Genomic DNA, 24294 nt, shown 5'->3' with positions numbered 1-24294 from the left:
GAAGAGGAAAATTAAATGATTCAGTGTTACCTAGAGGTACCAAAGGTTTGGACTTTTTCCAAAGGATGACAGTCAATTAAAGTATGTAATCTGGGTCCGAATAAAAAAAATACTACCCATTATGAGAAGGGAATTAAAGCGGATAGGGGAAAAATATTGCTGAGGGGTCAGAAGAAAAGGAAATTTTTTATTTAGGGGGTATCACGTACAAGATTTTGCAACATACAGCACAAATGCATGCCCCACAGGTGTCCTGCTTTATGGAGGAAAAGAGGAGCAAATGCTTTTGTATGATAGCAGGTTAAGCCCAATCTGTAAGTTACAGAATCTGTAACTTAGCCTGCTCCTTTTTATGATAGACTGACTGTCCAATAATAATAGTTAACATTACGAGTCAGTTTTATGATTTCAATTTGTTAATTTATATTTTTTATTAGTTCAATTTATGCAGAAAATCAAACTCGTCTGGTATGTCATGTTCATCATCCATTTCACTGTAAACTTTTTATTCATCCAATATTTTATTTGATGAATGTCACCGCACTTGCCATAAGTTATTTCCAGCTCTAGTTCTCAATTAAAAAAGTCTCAAATCTTTAGAAGGATACGATTCTCACGACAGCATTAATTAAGTTCCCTTTTAATTCTAACTGATCTTGGTATTTTCTACATCTAGAATGATTTTAAGCAACCTTAGATTATAATGATCAATTATTTTCTATATCAGCTTTAACCAATTTAAGATTATTATAGAGGGTTGCTCATTTTATTGTCATGCAGAACCCTGCAATGCACCATCATCAAACCTGGTGACATTTGGACTGAAACTAAAATCTCGAACATGGCGGCTTTAAGAAAAATAAAGTCTCCAGATTGTATCATCGTACTGTTGATCATGCTCATCATATTCTTGCTTTCATACAACTCTTGTAACCCAACAACAGAGACTGTCGACACAGGGGCACTCAAGTCTCAACCTCCAGTAAGATATTTTTTTTTTTTTCAAATCTTCATGATTGATTCATATTACTCTTTCTCTTGGATTTGTCGACTATTTGCTTTTCATAAATATCTTTTATAGTTGATTCACATGTATCATGATCTCATATGGCCCCAGAGATTAAAGGAAAAAGAAGTTTCACATTTGATTTTTCACATTTGATTCACGTGTATCACAGTATGGCCCCAGAGGGAAAAGAAAAAGGAAATTAATGATTGTTAGTAGCATCAGGAATTTTAGAAGGTTTATTCCCTCCAAGGTCTTTCAATTTTTTTTTTAATAATTATTGATTATGTTTCTTTCTAGATTAGAGCTTTAAAGTATGAAATGATTAGCCCAGCCCTAAAGGCTTAACTGAGTTTCAAGTAATTTTTTTATTGCTGGCCACCCTAGTTCGTTTGCCACCCGAATTTAAATTTTAAATGTATGAGTTAAAAAAACATCTGGGCTTTGTCCACACCCATCTTTAAAAAAAATGAAATAATTGATTAATTGTTGGCCCAAACTCTTGCACAATGTTATCTAGGCACTGATGGTATAATAAACATCTGAAGCAAACATGGCATCATTAATACCCAAAGGGAAGAGAGTTAATTTGCACTAAATTCTTTTGGAGCTTCATGAATTATATGGAGAACTAGTACATAAAAAAGGGTCCAATTTTCTCTTTTCATTTGTTGTGTGCACATGTGCAGGCTGATAAAATTGTAGCTGACTCCAGAATCAATAATTCGTTGCTGCAATTGTTAAGAAGGACAACAATGCAAGACAGGACAGTGATAATAACCATGGTTGGCCAAGAATGGGCAAGTCCTGGCTCTGTTCTTGATCTGTTCCTGGAGAGTTTTCATATCGGCGAGGAGACTAAACCCTTGTTAAATCATCTGTTGATTGTTGCCTTGGACAGCAAGGCATTTCAGTACTGCAAGACTGTGCATCCACATTGCTTCTACCTTTCCAACACCTCAACAAGATATACTAAGAAAAAGCAATTGTCCCTACCTCAAGTCAGGAATAAGTTCTGGCAAGAAGTGATTGAATTGGCCTACAGTGTTGTGTTTACTGTAAGATCATTTTTTTCCCACTACTAGTATTCCATCCTGTAATGCGTACACGTTCATGTATATCATAATGTGGAATTTTTCTGCAGGAAGTGGATGTGATGTGGCTTAGAAATCCAATTTTGCAAGTGGATTGCTTAAAGGAAATGACAATTGCATGTGATGTATACTCTGGTGATTTACAAAACATAAGCTACGTTAAGGATGGAGGATTCTTCTACCTAAAATCGAATGCAATAACTTCAGAGTATTTCAAGTATCAGGACATGACCAGGATTCTGTTTCCGGATTCTCAAAACCGAACTCTCTGTGAGGAAACTGTAGTAAATGGGGAGCTCTTTGAAACTCTTTCCTTGAGGATTAACTATATGGAGCAGGATCTCTATGGTGAGTTTTGTCAGCAAAATATAAATATGGACACAATATGCACCGTGCGTGCAAACTGCTGTGATGATACTGAGAGTAAGGTGCATGACCTCAAGCTGCTGATTGAAGATTGGAGAAGCTTCACAAAGAAAAACAGTTTGAGAGGATCATCACCACCCTATACATGGAGAGCTCATAGCAAATGCAAGGGCTGAATACGGAGCCAACCAACATACCGTAGTGTTCAAGTCATATAAAGTTGATGAAACCAAACGAATACTGTTGTATTCTGTCCTTTCATATGAAAACAAGATTAGTGGGAGTGTGGGACTTAGGGAGTATAGTGATAAACTCCTAAGTTTAAAAAAGTTAACAGATTTTGCTACCACATAGGGACCATCAAAATCATAGAGGAAGAATAAATAAGTAAATCAGAAACATAGCTACCACAAAGATAAACAGCAAATCAGCAATTGAGTGAGCTAGAATTACAAAGAAAATGAAAAAGCAAATACAAGATGCATCAAGAAATTAAAACCATATCTTTCTTCTAATTCTTTGCTTCCCAAGTAATTTTGATTATTTTTAAGACGCATTTTGCCTTGGTGTTCGGCAAATCTGACTTCCTTTAAAGTATTACGCACATCTCTTGCAATCAACTTATGTGGAAATATCTCTTCATCCGCCCTCGTGCATCTGACATCCATCGATCGCCGCACTCGGACTTTCAAATTCCAATTCCACTTGAGCCATTTTCAATCTTTCAAAACTCAAATATACGAGGAGGCAGAGTTACACTCTTTGGCCTTAACAGATAATGTAACTGAACTGATCAGTTACTGATTAGTTTCAAGTTGGTTGGCATCGTTGACATGTCAGCTGAGTCAGCAAGACTAGTTTTTTTGTTGAGTGTTTGTTAGAGCAACTTGTTTAGCAAAACGAATTGTATAGCTCATGCTTAAAGCGTGTGGATCATTTTAGATCTATATACAAATATAAGTGTAATTAGCAAATGCTACACAAGTTTCAAATTCGGTTTACTCTCAAATCAATTCATCTTTCTCTCTGCATTTTCCTTTCATTTCTTTTATTTTCTGAGCTTCCAAACAAGCACTTTAACATGGTATCAGAGCTACGATCTATAAGCTTACGAAACACCTTCTATTTCATCTTTCACATTCATAGCACCGATCAAACTTGACTGATCGAACTACACGATCTGGAAATCTGAAATCCTTTCTTCAGCACGTGGTGATGAACTTGAAGGTGTTCTTGATGGCTCAAAGATTAGTCCGGATCAGTTTTTTCGTAGCTGATCTGGAAAGTTCAACATATAAATCTGAATCTCAACGGAATTTAGTATTCACGGCTTGGAAGAGACAGGATTGTAGTGAAATGATCTGCTTTATTGCCTCACAAGATCAATCACTGCCCAGGATCTTTGAACAAGATTAAACCAAGTTGCACACTTCACAAGGTTGAAAACCAGAAAACTCAAACTTGAACTCCAGAAACAACAATCACAAATCAAGTTCAAACTAAAAGAAAACGATTCAGGGTCAAATAAGAAAGAATAGAGAGAGATTTACGTGGTTCAGTTGTCCAAAAATGGCACAACCTATATCCAGGGGAGAAGCCTTTTGATTGGCTTTTATTGATTAACAATGGAGATCGTTTTCACAGAGCAATACAAGAGATTACAATGAATTGCTTAGAACCAACCCTCTCTTCTTCCTCACTCTGACTTACTTTCTAATTCATTCCCAAAGTGCCCCGTTACTCAGCTTTATAACTGCACCAGTTACAGGAACCATAAACCCAGAAGGCACAGCTAGCTGACACGTGGATAACGAAATTAACAACCTTAAGTTAAGGCTGCTCACATGACTCTCACATGTATCACTTAAGTGATGCTCGAAACGGCATGTCAAAGTTGCCGTTTTGAAGTTAACTGATTATAAGTGAAACATGTGTTTCTCTACGCGACTCCAGCATATAACATCCACATACAAAACATTGCCATTCCAGCCTTCAGAGTTTGATTCACCAACATCCTTCACAAGGATTAACTGCTGCTAAGCTGGTTGACGTCCTCAATCAGCCTTGTGATTCTTAGCCTTGTGGTAAATCCTAAATCTCTTTCGATTTTCTTACTCGAATGGTGTTCTACGTGGTCAAGGTAATTAAACAACAGGCTTTGGGGTGCCTTATGTTAATTATTGCTGTTTTAGTTTGATTATAATTCTCTGCAGAGTCATGTAACATTGCCTGAAATTCCTGCCCGAATTAATTTTCCTTCTTGGTAAATGAAGTTGATTTTTTCTTTCTTTACAAAAATTAATCTTAAGTTGTTCAAGTATCTTTAAATGATTTCCAAGCAAATTCGTTTTATTGACCAGTCGGATTTAAATCTTTGGCAGGTGGAGTTAAAAAACTAATTATAGTAGTAATTAGCAAAAAAAAAGGTTAATTTGATTGATTAAAAAATATTTTGATGGTGGAAAAAACCAAATATATGCAGAAACATAGTCACATTCTTTGACGCTAAAATTCCAATTAATTTCTATCTCATTGTCTGGTTATGGAGATGGCGGCACATTTCCCAAATTCCTCTTCCACCAACATGACTTGGAGTATGTTGACCTCTCACACAACTTGAGTGGGGAATTTCGAAAGTGGTTGTTAGAAAATAACACAAATTTACATACACTTTATCTATCCAATAATTCTCTTTCAGGACCTTTTCGGATGCCAATTCATCATCTCGTACAATTAACATTTTCATATATCTCTAACAATTTCTTCCAAGGCCAGATTCCAATAGATTTTGGAGCATAAGGGAATTAAACTTCTTTGGAACTTCCTTCAATAGTAGCATTCCCTCCTCATTTGGCTATTTGCACGAATTGCGAAATCCGGACTTATCTAGTAATTAATTGACTGCTGAAATCCCTGAACACTTGGTGATAGGTTGCCTTAACTTGGAATTACTTGTGTTATCAAATAACAGTCTACAAGGTCATATGTTCTCTCGAAATTTTAACTTGCAAACTTGTCAAGATTAAAATTAGATGATAATCTCTTCAGCGGAGAGATCCCAGAAAACTTGTTTAATTGCTCTTTTTTAATAGGATTGTATCTAAGTGATAATAATATCTCTGATAAGATCCCAAGATGGTTGGGTAATCTCTCATTTTTAGAACATATAACCATGCCCAACAATCATCTCGAAGGTCCAATCCTAGTGGAGTTTTGTCAGCCTGATTCTCTTCAAATTTTGGACATCTTAGAGAACAATTTATCTAGGAGTTTACCATTTTGTTTCAGTCCTCTCTCTATTAGATAAGTCCACATGTCTAGAAATATGTTACAAGGACAACTAGAAAAAGGTATATTTTATAATAGCTTTTTTAAGGTGACATTAAATCTTAGCCATAATCGTTAAAACGGCAGGATTCCTGATTGGGTTGGTACGCTTTCTCAATTGAGCTATCTTATCCTTGCTAATAACCATTTTGAAGGTGAAGTGCCAGTTCAGTTGTGCCAGTTAAACCAATTACAACTGATTGATCTTTCTCTTAACAAATGGTCAAATTCCTCCTTGCTTAGATAATACTACACTCCACAAAGGTTATTATGATTCTTTAGCTCCAACTTCTAGTTTATGGAGGAGTATTTTGTGGGGAAGACAAATCATTTGTGCGGGCTCTAGATGGAGAATTGGAAATGGTCAAGATGTCCATATACATAAGGCTAACTGGATTCCAAAACCTTTTACTTTCAAGCCTGTGATTAAGCCAACATTGCCGAGTAAGGCTCTAGTTTCGGAGTTAATCAATGGTGAGAATTGTTGGGATGAGGAGCTGATATACAGGCATTTTGATAAGATGGATGCTGATGTAATAACTCAAATTCCGTTGCCGAGAAGATCAAGGGAGGATGAACTCATTTGGCATTTTGGAAAGAGTGGCCAATATACTGTTAAAAGCGGTTACCAGACAGCACTGAATATTAGATTTCCAGCCATGCCTTCAAGCTCGGAGTTTTCGAAAAATGAGTGGAATATCATTTGGTCTCTTGCTCTGCCGAAGAAGATCAGAATATTTGTTTGGAGGGCAGCCAAAAACTTGCTTCCTTCAGATGAGAATTTGTGGAAGAGGAAGATTGTCCAAGAGCCTACCTGCCAGCTTTGTAAAATGGGAATAGAGAATGTGTTTCATGCCTTAGTTGATTGTAAAGCAGCCAAGAAGGTTTGGAGATTATCCCTTTTTGATAATGATATTCAAGCAGCCCCAGGGCAGGATATTTTGAGCTTGTTGCATGGCGTGAAAAGAATGAGAAGCAATGCAGATGTAGATTTGTTTGCCGCGATGCTCTGGGCGAAGTGGAATGCAAGGAACCAATGGCTGTTCAAAGGAAAGCGAGAGAACCCCCAATCTGTTGTGGCTAAAGCTGAAGCTGTGATGGAGGCTTATAAGAGAGTGCAGCCTTCAGCTGATGTAAGCCATGGAAAGCAGTAGAAAGTGGCTCAGCTGGGATGGAATCCCCCTCAAGAAGGTTTTGTTAAGATCAACACTGATGCCGCTACCAACTCAGAAAAGAATCTTGCTGGGCTGGGGGCTGTGATTAGAGATGAAAATGGGCAAGTGACAGCAACTGCGATCAAGGTTTCAAAATTCCATGGAAGTGTAGCTTATGCTGAGGCAGAAGCTATGGAATGGGGCTTGCAGGTGGCAAAAGATGCGCATGTGAAAGATGTAATTATGGAGTCAGATTCGCAAGAAGTAGTTAGCTTAGTAAACAACAGACAGGGCAGCAGATCCGAGATCTATTGGGTAGTATTGGAAATTCAGAAATTGAAAGAAAGCTTCGATCATGTTAGTTGTGTGTATACACATAGATCTTGCAATGCCATTGCCCATTCTCTAGCTAAATTAGCTTTAGAGAAATGTGAAACTGTTGTATGGAAGGGTTCCTACCCTCTACAAGTCATGTATCTGTTATCTTCTCTGAATTAATAGAAATTTCTTTTCAAAAAAAAAAAACTTCTAGTTTATGGGATCTAGCTAATTCATATAGTCGTCCTCCTCCAAATTCGAATATTAACTACAATGGGCCTCCATTGGAAAAGATGGAAACTATAGTTTTCACAACGAAGGAAATATCTTACTCTTATCAGGAGAAACCTCTCAATAGTATGTTTGGCGTTGATCTCTCTTACAATAAATTCACAGGGGAGATTCCTCTTCAAATTGGATACCTCTTCAGGATTCGTGCCCTGAATCGGTCCCACGACAACTTGATAGGATCAATCCCACCAACATTTTCAAACCTCAAGCAAATTGAAAGCTTGGATCTTTACAACAACAAATTCAATGGAAAAATCCCTCCTCAGCTCGTGGAACTAATTGCACTGGCTGTTTTCACAGTGTGGTATACAATAACTTATCAGATAAGATCCCAGAGTGGACGGCACAATTTACAACCTTATCAGATAAGATCCCAGAGTGGACGGCACAATTTACAACGCTTAACGAGAGTAGCTACAACAGAGTGGACGGCACAATTTACAACGCTTAACGAGAGTAGCTACAACAGAGTGGACGGCACAATTTACAACGCTTAACGAGAGTAGCTACAAGGGAAATCTTATTCTTTGTGGACTGCCATTGCCCAGGAGTTGCAATGAAAACAGATCACTATCATCAAAGCCAGAAGATGATGATCATTGTTTCGTTGACGTGGGCAGTTTCAACATCACTTTTATAGTATCTTATGTAATTGTGCTACTATGAATATTTGGAGTTCTATACATTAATCGTTACCGGCGTAGAAGATGGTTTTATCATGATGAGATTTGGCCATTTGGGTGATCTCCTGCTACTATTTTTTTAAAGACCATCTTATCCCAACAAGATTCTGCCATGGAAATGATTAGTTCATTGCATATGTGCCTTTATTAATTCAATATGTGTTACAGCTGAATAAAATTATGTGGTGCAAATCAGCCAAAAACTTTAAGTTATAAACATCTGCCGACATAACTCGTCTTTATTGCATAGGGCACTAGCTTGCTACCCAAGTAAAAACTAAAATATCTTGTACATTTCTCCTCCCTCTGAGATTTAACTTAGCTCGTTTTGGACACTCATTGTGGATGGTTTGCTTAACTATGCTTAAGATTTTTGTTGTTGTCATGATTCTGATCAATGTTGCCACCGTAATCAAGGTTCATTTTAATGAGCTGTTAGTGAAACAGCTATCCATTTATAGTTTATAATTGAATAACCAGTGATCAATTAATTAATTATATGTGTGTGTGTGTGTAAGTTTGGATACAAACTCTATATCCCAACTTTGTAAACATATTATTACTCATTAAGATATATAGTTTGTATCAAAATTGACGTCTCTTATGGTGTATTTTATAATTTTAGTTTAATAGTCTATATTTATACTGGTTCTTGTCCAGTCAAATACTGTCTCTGTTTTTTCCTTCATTAACATAAAATGAACCATATACATAAATTGGATTGTAAATTTTATAACTTCCATAAATACTTATTATACTCTTTTATCTTCTAATTATGAATGTCACGTTATATGCCATATATTCTTTCCAAATCTCTGGTTCTTAATTCAGGAGACTTATTAAAACTTTAAAAGCTAACTGTTCCCAAGTGCAGAAACGACAGCATTAATAATTAACTTCCCTTTTAATTCTCACTTAATTATTTTCTACAACTAAAACGGATTTTAAGCATCCCTTAATATTAATGCTCAGTTGTTTTCTTTATAAGTTTTAACCCATTTAAGACTTGTTTAGGGATGGCCCATTTTATTGTCGAAACACTGTAATACACCAAACTAGTTGATATTTGGACTAGAATCTCTAAGATGGTGTTGAGAAAAATAAAGTCTCCATATTGTATCATAATTTTTTTTATCATGCTCATCATATTCTTGCTTTCAAACAACTCTTGTAACCCAACAACAGGGACTGTCAAAACAAGGCCACTCTGGCTTCAATCCCCAGTAAGGTTTTTATTTTAATTTTCTTTTTTTATCTTAATAACTGATTTGGAGCAATGATATCCAAAGAAAAAAGGGAGATAAAACAGGCCCGTTTCGTGTCTGATTTTATCATCTTTATGTGTGATATCATTTTTAATTGATTTAATAAGTTTCTTTTTGGGATTTTGTCAAATGGGTATTTTTATATTTGTTTCACATGCATAATGTAGCATCAGGAATTTTAGAAGGTTAATTCCTTCAATGTCTTCGAATGTTCTATTCTTTTAAGTTAACAATTATGTTGTTTCTACGTCCTTAGGGATTTTTTTACAGATGAGTTGAAGAATCTGTTAACAAGAACAACAATGGAAGACATGAAAGTGATAGTGACCATGGTTGGCCAAGAATGGGCAAGTCCTGGATCCATTCTTGATCTCTTCCTGGAGAGTTTTCGCAACGGCATGGGAACTAAACCCTTATTGAATCACCTGTTGATTGTTGCCTTGGACAACAAGGCATTTGAGTACTGCAAGTCCGTGCATCCCCATTGCTTCTACCTCTCTAACTCTTCAATAAGACATGCTAGGAATAAGCAATTGTCTCTACCTCTACTCAAGAACAATTTCTGGATAGAAGTGACTGAACTGGGCTATAGTTTTGTTTACACTGTAAGGTCCTTCACAGATTTTATAATTGCATTCCTTTAACGCGTGCTCTAAGGACACTTGTAATGCGTGTTCATGTAATAAATCATAATAATGAAATTTTGTGCAGGATGCAGATGTGATGTGGCTTCGAAATCCAATTCCACAGGTTGACGGTTTAAAGCCAATAACAGTTGCATGTGATGTACACCCTGGTGATTTACAAAGCATAAACAACATTATGGATGGGGGATTCTTTTATGTGAGATCAAATAGAGTAACATCAAAGTATTTCAAGTATCGGGAGTTGAGAAGGATTCTGTATACTAATTCTCAAGACCAATCTCTCTGTGAGGAAACTGTTGTAAATAGGGAGCTCTTTAAAACGCTTGAATTGAGGTTCACGTATATGGAGCGCAATCTCTATGGTGGGTTTTGTCAGCAAAATGTAAATACGAGCACAATACATACCTTGCGAGCTAACTGCTGTGATGATACTGAAAGTAAGGTGCATGACCTGAAGCTACTGCTTGAAGATTGGAAAAACTTCACAAAGAAAATCAGCATGGAAGGCTGGTCATCACCATTTACATGGAGAGCTCCTAGCAAATGCAAGGGCTGAAGAAAACTTGATAATGTGCCAATCCAAGTGAGATACTGATTACTAAAACAATACAATTTTATTCTGCATGTGTTCTTCTCTACATTCTCAAGATATTTGAAAATCAAGATGTCTCTACGAAATTAGAAAATCATAGCTTGATATAAGGAAAAACAAAATCACAAGGCATTGAGTCAATCAAACAAAATGGAATTCACTTAATGCAACTTACAAGCAGCAAAGCCTCTCTCAAAGTCAAATTCACAGTCAAATGCAAAAGGTGATCCTAAGAATGAAAGACATGTTGAAATTCGGTCAATAAGGAATGCCTCCTTCTGGCAACTCCCAGTTATCTTCGTCATCATCGTCCTTCTTGGTTGGAGTAGCTTCTTGCCTGTTCTGGACCGGAACTCTAAATTGAGAACGCCTGATCATAAAAATGAGCAAATAAGTAATCTCTATCAAGAAAATCTGTCAGATAAACATGCAAAAAGAAATTCCTCATGGATACAAAAAGCTAGACATCTACTAAACAGAGAAAATATATCAACATGACTTGAGTACCCAAACAATACAGATTTATAGTCACGTAGAAGCCACCATATCACCACTAAAGAAGCAAATGTTGAACAGCATAATATATCAACACCACAGTAAATATAGCCACTTTTAACCGTCCCAAGATATATAAACGAGAGATGCACAAATTAAATAACCCCACATAATGACATAAACAAACAAAAATAACAATTCAGGGGGTAGTTTGCGCTGTATTCTGTAATAGTATACATGCCTGTAAAATACATCTGTGTATATCAATGCAATATTGTATAATTCAGTCTCCAAGAAAAATGATATCAAAAATTTTAGTGCTCCAATTTTTTTGATGAACCAATGCTAAGTGATGAACTGGTACTGTCAAAGTCCCTCTACATTAGATACATTCAATTAGTAGGGGAACCATCGGGAGCTCGCAAAAGACACTAGATACTCGGTCCACACTGCTAAGCATCACTAATCAAATTGCAGTAGCCATCTCTTGATATCTATTAAACCAGCAAATTAGCTTTTCCAATAAGCTAGAATATCAATTATTAGTTCAGACATAACAAAAGGTAGTGCAACAAGCATCAAGAAAAACCCATATTTTTGTTTTTCCTCAATAAATTTTCTCAGAACCCAAACATGAAAAATGGAAAATTGCCCACTTGTTTAAGCCTAACGTACAACAAGCTGTCTCAATTTCAATAAATTTCTGAAATTTATTAAGTATTTCATTCAAAAACTACCAAAAATCTTATCTTTTTCTCTTCATAATCACAAAAAACAAATAAATAAAAAGGAAACCTTCTGCGATTGCGCTTAGCAGCCTCACGAGTCTTTCTCTTCTTCTCATCTTGCTTGGTCTCAAAGAACCTCCTTCTTTTACACTCTTGAATGACACCAGCTCTCATGACTTCTCTTCTAAACCTATTCAAGAGCCTCTCTTCAGGTTCGTTCTCATCAACAACCACTTGCACATTGTATGCAGATTTAAAGAAAAGGGTATTTGCGTATGCAAGAGAAGGGCATATAACTGAGGCCAATTCAGTTGAAGAAGAAGAAGCAGATGATGAGTCGTGACTCTCTTGAGGTTGTGCAGGAGCCACCTTTGAGAACGAAGCATTCTTGGGTTTTTGCTGAGAAGAAAGAGAGAGGTGGTTGGGTTGTGCTAGTGGTGTTGAATTTTTTGGAAGTGCGTTTGAAGGTAAGATGAAGGAGAAGAAATTTGAGAGTGGGGTAGCCATTGATGATGATTACTGCTACTGGTGATGCTCTGCTTGTGGATTTGTGGATTTTGTTCGGCGTTTTTATTCGTTTTGGTCCTATCCTTTTGTTTGTGCTTGGGTTAATGGGTTGACCCGGTTGTTTGTTGGGCCTTTTGTTTCATGCAAAGTGAAGATTTGGGCTTGGAGCTAATAACAACACAACAAATGGGGATTTATTTCATCGTATGGTGAGTAACTGCACATTTGTGAATGATATTGAAGCTGTAAATTAATTAAACTGAAATATTCCATCTAACATTGAGCACCGGATGACGTCTAATAAATCCATATCTCTATTAATGGTGTTGTTTTAGTAAATTAAAGTTTGGAAAAAAAAAAGTATAAAATATATACTTAGATAGTCTTTAATTCAGAAATGATAACACATATCCTATTTAGTTCAATTTTGCCTTTTAACTATAGTGGTCAAACTATAATTCTATCTGTACGTAGTTGTTAAAAAACAGTTAAGTGTGACTAATTCTAAAACATAGATTCTAGAGAATTTATGTGTATATTTGAATAAATTTTAAGATTGTAGGTGGTTTTTTAAGCAAATATCCACGGACCACCTAATATTTTACACTTTGAAAAAAATTCACCAATTTTTTTTCTTTTTTTGGTAGCTGTCCACCTGAAGTTTACAAAATGTATCACTATTTCCACTTTTTTTTCAACAAGATAAGATGATTTAACATAATATTGATAAAATAACTATTTTGTCCCTGAATATAAAAGGACTATTAATTAGTTGTTATTTTAGGTGCTTTTGGAATGAATTGTTATTCTAGATTTATGGAAACAAACTGTAAATTCTAATTTCTCCATAATTAGTTTTATGTCGTTATTTTTTATTGATAGAAACAAATTTAATATTCAAAGTTTTTGATAACTGGTTTTCTGGTTATTTTGAATATATTTTGGATAATTAAGATTGTTTACATTGGTGATTTATTGTTGATATTGTTTGAGGGTGCACTATGAAATGACCAGCCATACCCTGGACGAGGAGTCAGCCTCCTTATAAGCGAGCAGACAAGAGAAGTCTGGTAACAGGTATCCAAGAGCAGGAATTTTCTGCTCAATCACGAGGACGCCCTCTTCTGGACCATAGCACGAGCAGGCCTCCTGCTAGGAGCCGAGAGCCTTTCCTGCTAGAGATCAGGGTCGGCAGACCCAGTCCATAACGCTTAACGAGATGTGCACTTCTATCCGAAAATCCAGGTACGAAACCCACTCACCCGCAACTACGATATTCAAGCATCCACTTCCGGGAGCTGGGGGAGGTGATGGACGTGGATCGTGGTGATTCGGATTCGTAGGAAGGCTATAAAAGAGGTAATCAACAAAGGTAAAGGGGTTAGACACTTTTACATTAGAACCTAAGAAAAGAGAGCATTTAGGGGGAAACGAGAGAAAAACTCATAGGTATTCCACTGCCTAAGAGATCATTAGAGAGCCACGAGATCAATGGCCGAGTTTCCCAAAAAGTAAACCTAAATTTCTGACTTGAGCGTCGGAGGGTTTACGCCGGGAAAACTCTCGACATGCTTTGACCAGTTTTTGTGTGCGCAGGAGTCTACTAAGTAAAAGTCATAAGAGGCATAGCTCTGCTCAGTTAGAAGAGTTACGTGAAGTACCCTCAGTTGGTCGTGAGTTCAGAAGTTGAGGAGAGATCCTGATCGCAGACGAGTAGACACCAGAATCTCGCATCAATATTTTGGCGCCGTCTGTGGGGAGCTGAACAAAAAGCTTCCATCAATAGAGAGAAGAAAGAGAAAAAGAGTGGGGAGACAATGGACATAGGTGGGGGTAGTGCCTAAGGGGATGATTTGAGGCTTAACGAGTCTGACATTGAGAGAGATAGCTAACGAAGCACGAGAAAAAACAATGTATGAGCGGATGGAATTGATGAAAAAACATATGAAGACTCTGACAACCATCTTACATGAGTTGAGAAATGAGCAAACGGGAATTCAAGAGGAATGGATGAGAAGTGGCGAAATAACATCAGGGCACGTTGACAGAAGGAACAACGGTAACACGATGAGATGTCGGAACTAGAACGAGATCAGGTTGCGGCACGTGACCCTAGTCGTGCCATGCAGCTGGAGAAAGAAGTGCGTAAACTAGCGTAGATTATAGATGACATACAGGGACGGAGCAGAGCACCTGGTTGGAGGATAATGCTCGATTGTGAATCCCCCATCTCGGCAGAAATCATGAGTACAGTCATCCTAAGGGATTTTTGTTTCCCCGACCTCAAGTACTCAGGGCGAACCGATCCATTGGTGCACATAGAGCGTTTCAATAACATAACTAGGGTGCAAGGATTATCTCAAGTCCAAAAGTGCAGGGTGTTCCCGCTGTCTATAGAGGGACAAGCACGTAAGTGGTACCGGAAGCTTCCTCGGGGGAGTATCAAGACATTCGAGCAGATGTGCCAAGAATTTACAGAGCAGTTTCGGGTGGCAATGGCACCTGAAGATGACATGACAGAGCTGACGAGCATGAAGCATGGAGAGGATGAAACTTTTCGAGAGTTTATCACAAGGTTCCATCGCGATGTCCTCGATCTAGGAGCCTTCAACCATCCCCAAGCATTGAGGGGACTAAAAGAATGAGTAAGGATAGGACGCATGTGGTACAACTTGAGGAGTCCAGCAATTTAGTCATATTCCGCCGCCTATGAGCAGGCCAAGAAGGACATAGAAATCGATGAAGAAAAGGCAGTAAGGATCAAGACAGATCAGCTAGAAGGGTTGAGGAGAAAAGAAAAGAAAGCCCCACCGGGAAACGGGCCGATTAAGCGGAAGGACCATTATGCCCCAGGTGACGGTGTAGGAGGCTGGGTCACCTCTTACCAACCTCACCAGAGGCCACCCCAATATTAACGTAGCAGGATGCAATCTCCTTGCTCACCAGCTAGAGTTCCTGGAGAAGTCATGATCAGACATACAACCATCCTTATTAACACCCCACGATGGCTCACTACCCACACGGTGTGAGAACTAGCAGACCAGAGGCACCGGTGCCCCTTCCAGCTCAGAACAGCACCAATGGGGAAAGGGCAATGCATATGATCAATCAGAGCCAAAGTTATGAGCGGTATACTTCCTTGAAAGTGCCCTTGAACGAGGTGTATGAGGCCATAAAAGACCGGGGATTGTTGTATCCCCCTACCCCAATAGCAAAGTTACCCAGTGTTGTACAAATTTTAATGTACTCGCAAGCGCACGAATCTATTGTAGAATAGATCAATGGTGACGAGTGTCGATCCCACGAGGAGGTGGATTTTAATTGTGTAGAATTAATTTTGTGAATGGGTGATTGGATTTGTGGTGGAAATGATTTGGAATATGCTAAAACTTAAATTCAAATGGTGAGAATGAATTCTAAAATTGATATTGAAATGGTGAGAATAAATTGAAAAGAATTCTATTGAAATGGCATACTTAGGTATCTGGATCCGTATCAACATGCATCATGGGCTAAATATTCATTATTAATGCCAATTAAATCATGAGGGGGGAATCCACACCTCATGAACCACACTCTAATCAATATGGTGCTAAGGGCTTATCGTGCCAAATAATAATAACCTTGTACTAGGGAGCTAGCGAAACCAGGGCGGTACTAGACAAGAGTATTATTATTTGTCAACGAGAAGTCAAAACATCCATAAAAACTAGAGGGGAAGAGAAAATAAATTTACCAAATTAAGCCCATGACACATGTTGAGACTTCACCTTCAACCCAAGCTTGAAAGAAAATTAGCCACTCATAATTGAACTAGGGGCAAAATGAAAATTTATTAAAATACAAAGAAAATACAAGATGGAGAAGGAATTACAGAAAATGAATTCCAAAAATAAATTCAGAGCTATCAAATTAGGGGGGAGAGGCCCCCTTTTTATAGATACATGGAGTAAATCATGGCCATCGGATTAAAAACAGTTTGGACGCTCAGGATTGCGCCACGTCATCAGTCAACAGTACGCGGTTTGACCACGCGGATGAACAGTAACACGGTTTGACCCAGATGAACAGTAACGCGGTTTGACCCGGATGAACAGTAACGCGGTTTGGTTGAAAATAATCCTGTGTGATGCATGTACCGTACGCGAGATTTTTCGTCCACTGATATGCTGCCACGTCACCATCAACAGTACATAAGAATTTTAGCCCAACAGGATCGTGACACCTCATCAGTCAATGCCACATGATCGGTCAATGCCACGTCATCATCCATCTATGTGAACAGTGTCGTGAACAGTACCGTACATGTGAATAGTACCGTACATGTGAACAGTGCCATTTTTCCTTTTATGCTCCTCCTAAGGTTTTCGACCGTCCTGAGTTCAAAAGTGATGTCCGTTTTGCCATCTGATCTCTCGTTTATTGTGAAATGACTATGATGCCCCTAAAATACATAAAATACTTAATTAAAATAAAACACACGGAATTAAATCAAAAGAAGGTTAAATTCATAAAAGTAAAGGTGTTAGTAAAACTTGTAGTGTAAAATGACGATTTTCTCCTTTATAAATATACATTTTCTAACACTCAACACCCAGCATGAGAGATAAGAGATGGTTTTGTAAGTTCCATGGCACCCATGGTCATACCACGACCAAATGCAGGGATCTCAAAACTCAGGTGGAAGATTTAGTGAAGAATCGCTACCTGGACGAGTTCGTAGATGGAGCTATCCCGATGGTGGGTTCGTCATGCGAAGAGGAGCAAAGTAATAGAAACATGGGCCACGAGCAACCGATAGTAAGGGTAATTGCTGAGGGCCCAACGTTGGCAGGAGACTCTAACAGATCGATGAAGAACTATACTAGGTATGTCATGACTAGCAAAGAAATGTTCTTCAATACCCCGGCAGCCAAACGAGCAAGAATCAGGCAGGTGCCGATCATGTGGACGGATGAAGGATGAAGAGGGAGTTCTATATCCATATGATGATGCATTAGTCATTAAAGCCACCATTGCCAGTAAGAGGTTTGACCGGATCCTAGTAGATACAAGAAGCTCGGTTGATGTCTTGTTCAAGTCAACTCTAGAGGAAATGGGAATAGCAAATCTGAAGTTAGAGCACACCAATACCTCCTTGAAGGGGTTCGGTGGAGAAAAACTAGTTCCACTAGGCATAATTGAGCTGCCCATCATGATAGGCAGCTCCCCGTCAGAAAAGACTATGATCTTGGATTTTATGATTGTCGATGAGGAGAGCCCTTACCAGATGATTCTAGGCAGCCCCTTTTTAAGGGTGAGCAAGGCAGTACTCTTTAATCACTACTTAGCTCTCAAGTACCATGTGAATGGAGTAGTGGGGGTGGTACAAGGAGACTAGAGAATTTTTTGAAGCTGTTACTCCACAGCAGCAAGAGAGGTAATGCAGATCACATCGCTTGATATTCGAGGGGAAGTCAAGGATGGCAGACAAGAGCCAGTTGAGAAGCCGAGAACAGTAAACTTGGAACAATGTGACTCAGGAAAAACAATCTGAATTAGGTCGAGGTTTAAAGAAGAGCTGAAGCAATAGCTGGTGCATTGTCTGCGGGCTCACGCAGATGTGTTCGCTTGGACAGATGATGACATGCCAGGAATCGACCCTGAGGTAGTCTGCCACAGGTTGACAATAAAGAAGGGTACTCAGCCGGTAAGGCAAAGAGAATGTGCTTCAACTAGAAGAGGTACGAAGCGATAAATAGCGAGATAGAGAAACTCTTGAAGGCATGGTTCATTTAGGAAGTCAACTAGCCCAAATGAATATCGAATGTTGTTCTAATAAAGAAGGTTAATGGCAAATGAAGGATGAGTGTTGATTTTACTACCTTAACAAGGAGTGCCCGAAAGATAACTTTCCCCTACCAAAGATCGACCAGCTGGTTAACTCGACAATTGGGCATGGTCTGCTTAGCTTTATGGACGCATCCTCGGGATACAACCAAATCCCAATGTTCGAGCAGGATGAGGAGAGCACGGTGTTTATCACTAACTAGGATTTGTTCCGTTACAGAGTAATGTCGTTTGGTCTTAAAAATGCGGGTGCCACATACCAGAGGTTAGTGAACAAAATCTTTAAGTCGTTGATTGGAAGAACAATGGAGGTATAAGTGGACGACATGATAACTTAATCAAAAATCCCGAGTGAACGTGTCAAGCACCTCGAGGAGATATTTGGGCTTTTGAGGAAGTATAAGACAAAGTTCAACCCGAAGAAGTGTGCCTTTGGAATCGAATCAGGAAAATTCCTTGGATTCATGGTGAGCCATAAAGGGATTGAGGCGAATCCTAAGAAGATCCAAGCAATCGTGCAGATGAGATCCCCTCGCAACCTGAATGAAATATAGAGCCTCACGGGGAAATTGACAGTATTGAGTCTGTTCATATCCAAGGCGACGGATAAGTGTCAAGCCTTTTTTCAAGTGATAAGGAGAGGAAGGAAAACAGAATGGACCCTCAAATGCGAAGAAGCCTTTCCAGAAATTGAAACAATATCTGCAGCAAACACCCTTGTTGTCCACACCGCAGGAGGGGGACATGTTGTTCCTATATTTAGCGGTATCAGATCATGCTACGAGCTTGGTTCTAGTAAGAGAAGATGAAGGGGTTCAATATCCAATATACTACACAAGCAAGGCCCTGCTCGATGCCGAGACCAGGTACCCGCTGTTGGAGAAATGGGCACTTGCTCTTGTAGTAGCTGCTCGAAAGCTGAGACCATACTTTCAACCATTCCTCGTTCGGTAATAACAAACCAACAGCTGCGGCAGACGCTGCACAAGCCGGATGCTTCTGGTCGGCTAGTGAAATGGGCTATAGAGCTAAGCGAGTTCGATATAAGTTATAAACCCCGAGCAGCAATAAAAGTCCAGGCAATGGCAGACTTCATGGCAGAATTCATAAGAGCCCGAAGTAGGTTTCGACCAGCCGGGTGCTGCTACAATCAACGACGAGGATCAGGTCTGGCGGGTGTCGGTGGATGGATCTTCAGGGTAGCAGGGTGCCGGAGTAGGGATTGTTTTGGAAGGCCAAGAAGGGGAGGAGATCTCTTATGCTATTAGATTAGAGTTTACGGCCACAAACAACCAGGCAGAATATGAAGCTTTAATAGCGGGGCTAGAATTGGCTAAGGCAGTGAAAGTGGATAGGGTAAAAATCTGAACCGATTCCCAGTTGGTTGCCAACTATGTCAGTAAAAGATTTCAGCCCAGAGATGGGAAGATGGAATAATACTTAAAGAAAGTCACACAAATGATTGAGAAGTTTGAATCAGTGGACGTAGTGCAAATTCTAAGGGAGGAGAATTATCGAGCAGACATCCTAGCCAAAATGGCAGCTGTAGCAGACCCAAAAATGTCCAAGTCAATCCCTTTGAAGGTGAAGTCTTGCTCTAGTATCGAGTAAAATCCGGAGGTGATGGGGATAGAACAGAAGTGCTCGTGGATAAACCCCATAATCTCATACATCCGGGATGGGGTGTTACCAGCAGATAAATTACAAGCACGGAAGATCAGAGCTCAAGCGTCAAGGTACACAATAATTGATGGGGTGCTATATCGGCGAAGGTACATTCTGTCGTTCCTTCTATGCTTGGACGTGGACAATGCGGATTACGTACTAAGGGAAGTGCATGAAGGGGTTTGTGGAAACCATTCTGGTGCAAAATCCCTTGCCAACAAAGCTCTTAGGTAAAGGTATTTCTGGCCGAATATGCACCAGGACGCACAGTAGAAAACTAGAAGTTGCATGAGTTGCTAGAGTTTTGCCAATTTCTCCACCCAGCCACCAGAGAAGCTCACTTCTATGGCCTCGCAATGGCCATTTGCTCAATGGGGAATCGATCTTATTGGGTCGTTGCCAAAGGGACGGGGGGCAGCTACGCATGCAGTAGTAGCAATAGACTATTTTACAAAATGGGTCGAGGTAGAAGCCCTCAACAGAATCACAGAGAAGAAAGAGGATTGATTTTGTATGGAGGAACCTGGTGTGCCGATATGGGATCTCTTATGCCCTGATAGCAAACAATGGCAGGCAGTTCGACAATCATAACTTCAGAGAATTTTGTCAGAACCTCGGAATAGAGCTGAAGTTATGCTCGCATGCTCACCCTCAGTCTAATGGACAAGTGGAAGCAGCCAACAAGGTTATCAAGAGGCTGTTGAAGATCAGGCTAGAAGCAAAGAAGGGAGAATGGGTTGATGAGCTACCAGGGGTGTTATGGGCATACAAGACAACCCATAAAACAGCAACCGGCGAAACTCCGTTCACTTTGGCCTTCGAACATGAAGTCGTTGTGCCCGTGGAGATAGGGGCAGCCACACACAGAACTTATCACTTCGATGAGCATGAAAACAACGACCAGATATACTTAAATCTAGATCTGCTGACTGATAAGAGAGAGCAAGTATCCAACCGATCAGCCGCCTACCAGCAAAGGGTTGCACGTTATTACAACCAAAATGTGCGTGTACGACAATTCAAGGTCGGCGATTGGGTACTTAGGAGGGTGAATCAGAACACAAAAGACTCGACACAATAAGTAATCGGTCCTAACTGGGAGGGGCCATATAGAGTCAAACATGTGGCTGGACCCGGAGCCTATAAGCCCGTTCGCTCTGATGGCCACGAAGTGAAATGACCGTGGAATGCAGCGCATCTCAAGAAATACTTCCAGTAAGACCCAATAATGGTTAAGAGTTATTTATATTCATTCCTCTTGTTATTTGTTTTATATATTCAGTCAATTTCCTGTAAGTCGGCTTTCTTATCAATGAAGTCTGGAGGAATTTCATTCAATTATTATCGATGTAAAAAAATAATAATTCTAAAGCATGCAAAGGTTCCAAAGTCTCAAAGTCTAGTCAATAGCGAGACCGAAAGCCAAGCATGCTAGGATCTACTCGACTAAGCGATGGCGAGCAGACCACCAAAAGTTCTAAAATGTTTCTAAGGCATGCACAGGCGCCAAAGTCTCAAAGTTTGGTCAATGGCGAGACCGAAAGCCAAGCATGCCAGGATCTGCTCGACCAAGCGATGATGAGCAGACCACCAAAAGTTCCAAAATGTTTCTAAGGCATACAAAGACTCCAAAGTCTCAAAGCCTGGTCAATGGCGAGAGCGGAAGCCAAACATGTTAGGATCATCTCGACCAAGCAATGGCGAGCAGACCACCAAAAGTTCCAAAAAGTTTCTAAGGCATGCAAAGGCTCCAAAGTCTCAAAGCCTGGTCAATGGCGAAACCGGAAGCCAAGTATGCCAATATCTGCTTGACCAAGCGAAGGCGAGATGACCACCAAAAGTTCTAAAAAATTTCTAAAGCATGCAAAGGCTCCAAAGTCTCAAAGCTTATTCGATGGCGAGACTGGAAGCCAAGCTTGTCAGCATCTGCTCAATCAAGTGCAGGCAAGCAAAAAAAAAAAAAAAAAGAGCGAGAGGCAAAGCAAACAAACTAAGGAGTTTTATTAATTTGACAACAACAGTAAAGAGTTGATAATCTCGACATACAACGTTCCAAAAAGAAATCTATAACACATTCAAGAGGAAGGATGGTCAATAAGTAGAGTTGTTTCTGCTGGTTGGTTAGCTTGGGGAGCAAGAGGTGTGTCACCAGTTGCGCCCGGGGGGGTACTCGCCTCGGCAGCATCAATAGGGGCTCCTCAAGAAGGAGAGGTTGCCTCATTGGTTGCAATTGGCTCCAATCCTTCGCCAATTTCTTTGGCTGCTTCCTCGTCCATGTATTCAGCTACACTAGCAGCAATCTCATCCATCTTTAGATCAGGATGCTATTTCCCAAGGACGGCCATGATGCACCGATAAGAATGCCGAAGCCCCTGGTCGTACTGGTTGTCAGCTTCCTTCTCTAAGTTTTTGACCTGAATCTGGTGAGAAGCATTGAGGGATTCGAGCTTAGCTTCGTAAATAGCCTTTCGTGCTTGCAAGTCCTCCTTAACCTTATTCAGCTCATTCTAAAGGGTGATAGCGTTTGTCTGCACGAGAGACACTTGCTCTATCAACTTTAAATTCTCGAGGTTGAGATATCCAACTTTCTTCTCCTCAGCGTCAACTTTGCTTCTGGCTGATTGAATATCCTCTTTCATCTTGCGGTCATAACTGCCAACATTTGCTTTATATTAGGTAGCCATACAACCCAGATGGAAAGCGCTGAATTGCATAGCCCCAACCAGCTCGCCAACAGTACTCTGGTCTATCTTCCTGCAGTCAATGTTTTGGTCCTGCTAGTAGAGACGGGGTAGCGAGACCAGTGCCACTTGTAGTTCCACTAGATTCTCCGACCTTAGGAGGATGGGGTGGTAAAGTCTTCAAAGGAGAGGCTTGCTCGACTCGCTTTCCAGAGGGAGCATCTTTGCTTTGATCTTGCCTTGTAGTAGTGGGCCGAGGATGTTTCCCGTTCAAAACCCTAATCACAGCGTCCTCCATAATGTGAGCTGCAGGGACTAAGTGAGATTCGTCGATCAAGCTGCAAAGAGACAATAGATCTCTACACGGGCAGGAGTTGGCCAATATAGTCTCGACCCACTTGAGTACTTCAGGCTTAAGCTTGTAGTGGAAGCCCCATGAACCTGCAACTTGAACAAAGACCGTGTTAGAAATGGTTCAATCATCAGAACAACTAGTGGTATAAGACATCTAAAGCAAGCAGGCAACCTGAAACTATGAAACGGGAGGGGACGCGAACGTTCTCCCCATCAATCTGTGCCACTTGACCCCAGGGACCCCCAGCAAAAAAGAATTTTCTCTTCCAATTGCCACCACCACCTGTTGGAAGATCAGTTATAGGTTTCCTGGTCTTGGTACTTGAAATGAAATAATACCAGCCGACGTCTTTGGGGCTGCTCTTTAACTGATATAGGTATTTGACCTCATCAACTGTAGGCTCACCATGACCACATTTGTCCCACAAAGCGAACAGACCATAAAGTAACATCCACCCATTAAAGTTAAACAAGCATTTGTATGAAATAAGGTTGTAAGGGGAGCCTCATTCCAAATTTAAAGCTTTCCAGAAACAGGGTAACTAACCCTTGGGAGGTCAACTGGGAGTGTCTTTCTTCCATGAAACTCTAAGGGGTATACCATCAGGGATGTCGTAAACAATTCGAAGTTCTACGAGGTCCTCTACTGTGGTCATACAGGTCATGAGGTCAATAGCATAATGTTCTGCTAGAGCTCTACCACCCAGTTTCCTTTTCTTTTATGGTCGCGATACTCCTGGTGATGATACTTCACCGGAATCTTCACCCGAGTGCTCACTTAGAGTATCCTCCGAACCAGAAGACCCCGCATTGTCGCTATTGCTGGGTGAGGTGGTTGCTTCATGAGACATTCTCCTGGCACTAGTCCATACGCTAGATCTTATCGGCTTTAAAGAGATCCTAAGGTCAAAAGCGAGATCAGCGAGTAGACCAGGCAGGAAGTCTAACTCGTCATCATCAACCTCAATCACTTTCTCTTTGCCTTTTGACATTCCTTAAACTATGACTAAAACAATACCACCAAACGCCATTAAAAAAAAAAAAAGAAATTTTCTACAACTATCCAAGACCGAGGAAATAGAAAAAATACCTGCAGATGTGGCCCGGCAGAATAGAGGCAAGGAAGGTAGCTTCAACTTCAAGGGAGAAAAGTCTCTCAGTCACCGAAGAGGACAAAGAAGACTAAGAGATGAAATTTCATTTTGAAGTTTAGGGTTCCCAAATGAGATACAAACCTTTGGTTTATTAGCATTTAACGACACAAATTCCAAGGATTTTATAACTATTGGTTT

At 39.9% G+C, this 24294-nt stretch overlaps 4 protein-coding genes across 4 annotated transcripts; 2 read left to right on the top strand and 2 right to left on the bottom strand.

Annotated features, from left to right (window-relative positions):
• The first annotated feature begins 841 nt into the window (after positions 1-841).
• Positions 842-2642, top strand: LOC18052615 (uncharacterized protein At4g15970). The gene is made up of 3 exons (XM_006447020.2): positions 842-982; positions 1696-2064; positions 2151-2642. The coding sequence occupies exons 1-3, from the start codon at positions 842-844 to the stop codon at positions 2640-2642; spliced, it is 1002 nt and encodes a 333-aa protein (XP_006447083.2).
• A 7185-nt stretch (positions 2643-9827) lies between these two features.
• Positions 9828-10783, top strand: LOC18052614 (uncharacterized protein At4g15970). The gene is made up of 2 exons (XM_006447019.2): positions 9828-10109; positions 10216-10783. Exons 1-2 carry the CDS (start codon positions 9834-9836, stop codon positions 10705-10707), a joined length of 768 nt encoding a protein of 255 aa, XP_006447082.2. The 5' UTR covers positions 9828-9833; the 3' UTR covers positions 10708-10783.
• A 92-nt stretch (positions 10784-10875) lies between these two features.
• Positions 10876-12530, bottom strand: LOC18052613 (30S ribosomal protein S21, chloroplastic). Its single transcript, XM_006447018.2, has 2 exons — positions 12034-12530; positions 10876-11113 (listed from the first exon to the last, which is right to left on the bottom strand). Exons 1-2 carry the CDS (start codon positions 12471-12473, stop codon positions 11002-11004), a joined length of 552 nt encoding a protein of 183 aa, XP_006447081.1. The 5' UTR covers positions 12474-12530; the 3' UTR covers positions 10876-11001.
• A 9635-nt stretch (positions 12531-22165) lies between these two features.
• LOC112100904 lies at positions 22166-23454 on the bottom strand. The gene is made up of 4 exons (XM_024190773.1): positions 23175-23454; positions 22756-23089; positions 22511-22619; positions 22166-22291 (listed from the first exon to the last, which is right to left on the bottom strand). The coding sequence occupies exons 1-4, from the start codon at positions 23452-23454 to the stop codon at positions 22166-22168; spliced, it is 849 nt and encodes a 282-aa protein (XP_024046541.1).
• Between the last annotated feature and the right edge of the window lie 840 nt (positions 23455-24294).

The sequence above is a fragment of the Citrus clementina genome, unplaced genomic scaffold (assembly GCF_000493195.1).
Source record: "Citrus clementina cultivar Clemenules unplaced genomic scaffold, Citrus_clementina_v1.0 scaffold_2, whole genome shotgun sequence".
Lineage (NCBI taxonomy): Eukaryota > Viridiplantae > Streptophyta > Magnoliopsida > Sapindales > Rutaceae > Citrus > Citrus x clementina.
This window is presented reverse-complemented; position numbering and strand designations above follow the sequence as displayed.

Coding starts and splice junctions, on each gene's coding strand:
- LOC18052615 (XM_006447020.2), top strand. CDS start 842: ATGGCGGCTTTAAGAAAAATAAAGTCTCCAGATTGTATCATCGTACTG. Junction 983..1,695: donor CACTCAAGTCTCAACCTCCA/GTAAGATATTTT, acceptor GCACATGTGCAG/GCTGATAAAATTGTAGCTGA. Junction 2,065..2,150: donor CCTACAGTGTTGTGTTTACT/GTAAGATCATTT, acceptor ATTTTTCTGCAG/GAAGTGGATGTGATGTGGCT.
- LOC18052614 (XM_006447019.2), top strand. CDS start 9,834: ATGGTTGGCCAAGAATGGGCAAGTCCTGGATCCATTCTTGATCTCTTC. Junction 10,110..10,215: donor GCTATAGTTTTGTTTACACT/GTAAGGTCCTTC, acceptor AATTTTGTGCAG/GATGCAGATGTGATGTGGCT.
- LOC18052613 (XM_006447018.2), bottom strand. CDS start 12,473: ATGGCTACCCCACTCTCAAATTTCTTCTCCTTCATCTTACCTTCAAAC. Junction 11,114..12,033: donor GCTAAGCGCAATCGCAGAAG/GTTTCCTTTTTA, acceptor TTTTATGATCAG/GCGTTCTCAATTTAGAGTTC.
- LOC112100904 (XM_024190773.1), bottom strand. CDS start 23,454: ATGTTACTTTATGGTCTGTTCGCTTTGTGGGACAAATGTGGTCATGGT. Junction 22,620..22,755: donor GGCACTGGTCTCGCTACCCC/GTCTCTACTAGC, acceptor AAATGTTGGCAG/TTATGACCGCAAGATGAAAG. Junction 22,292..22,510: donor ATTTAAAGTTGATAGAGCAA/GTGTCTCTCGTG, acceptor CTTGGGAAATAG/CATCCTGATCTAAAGATGGA.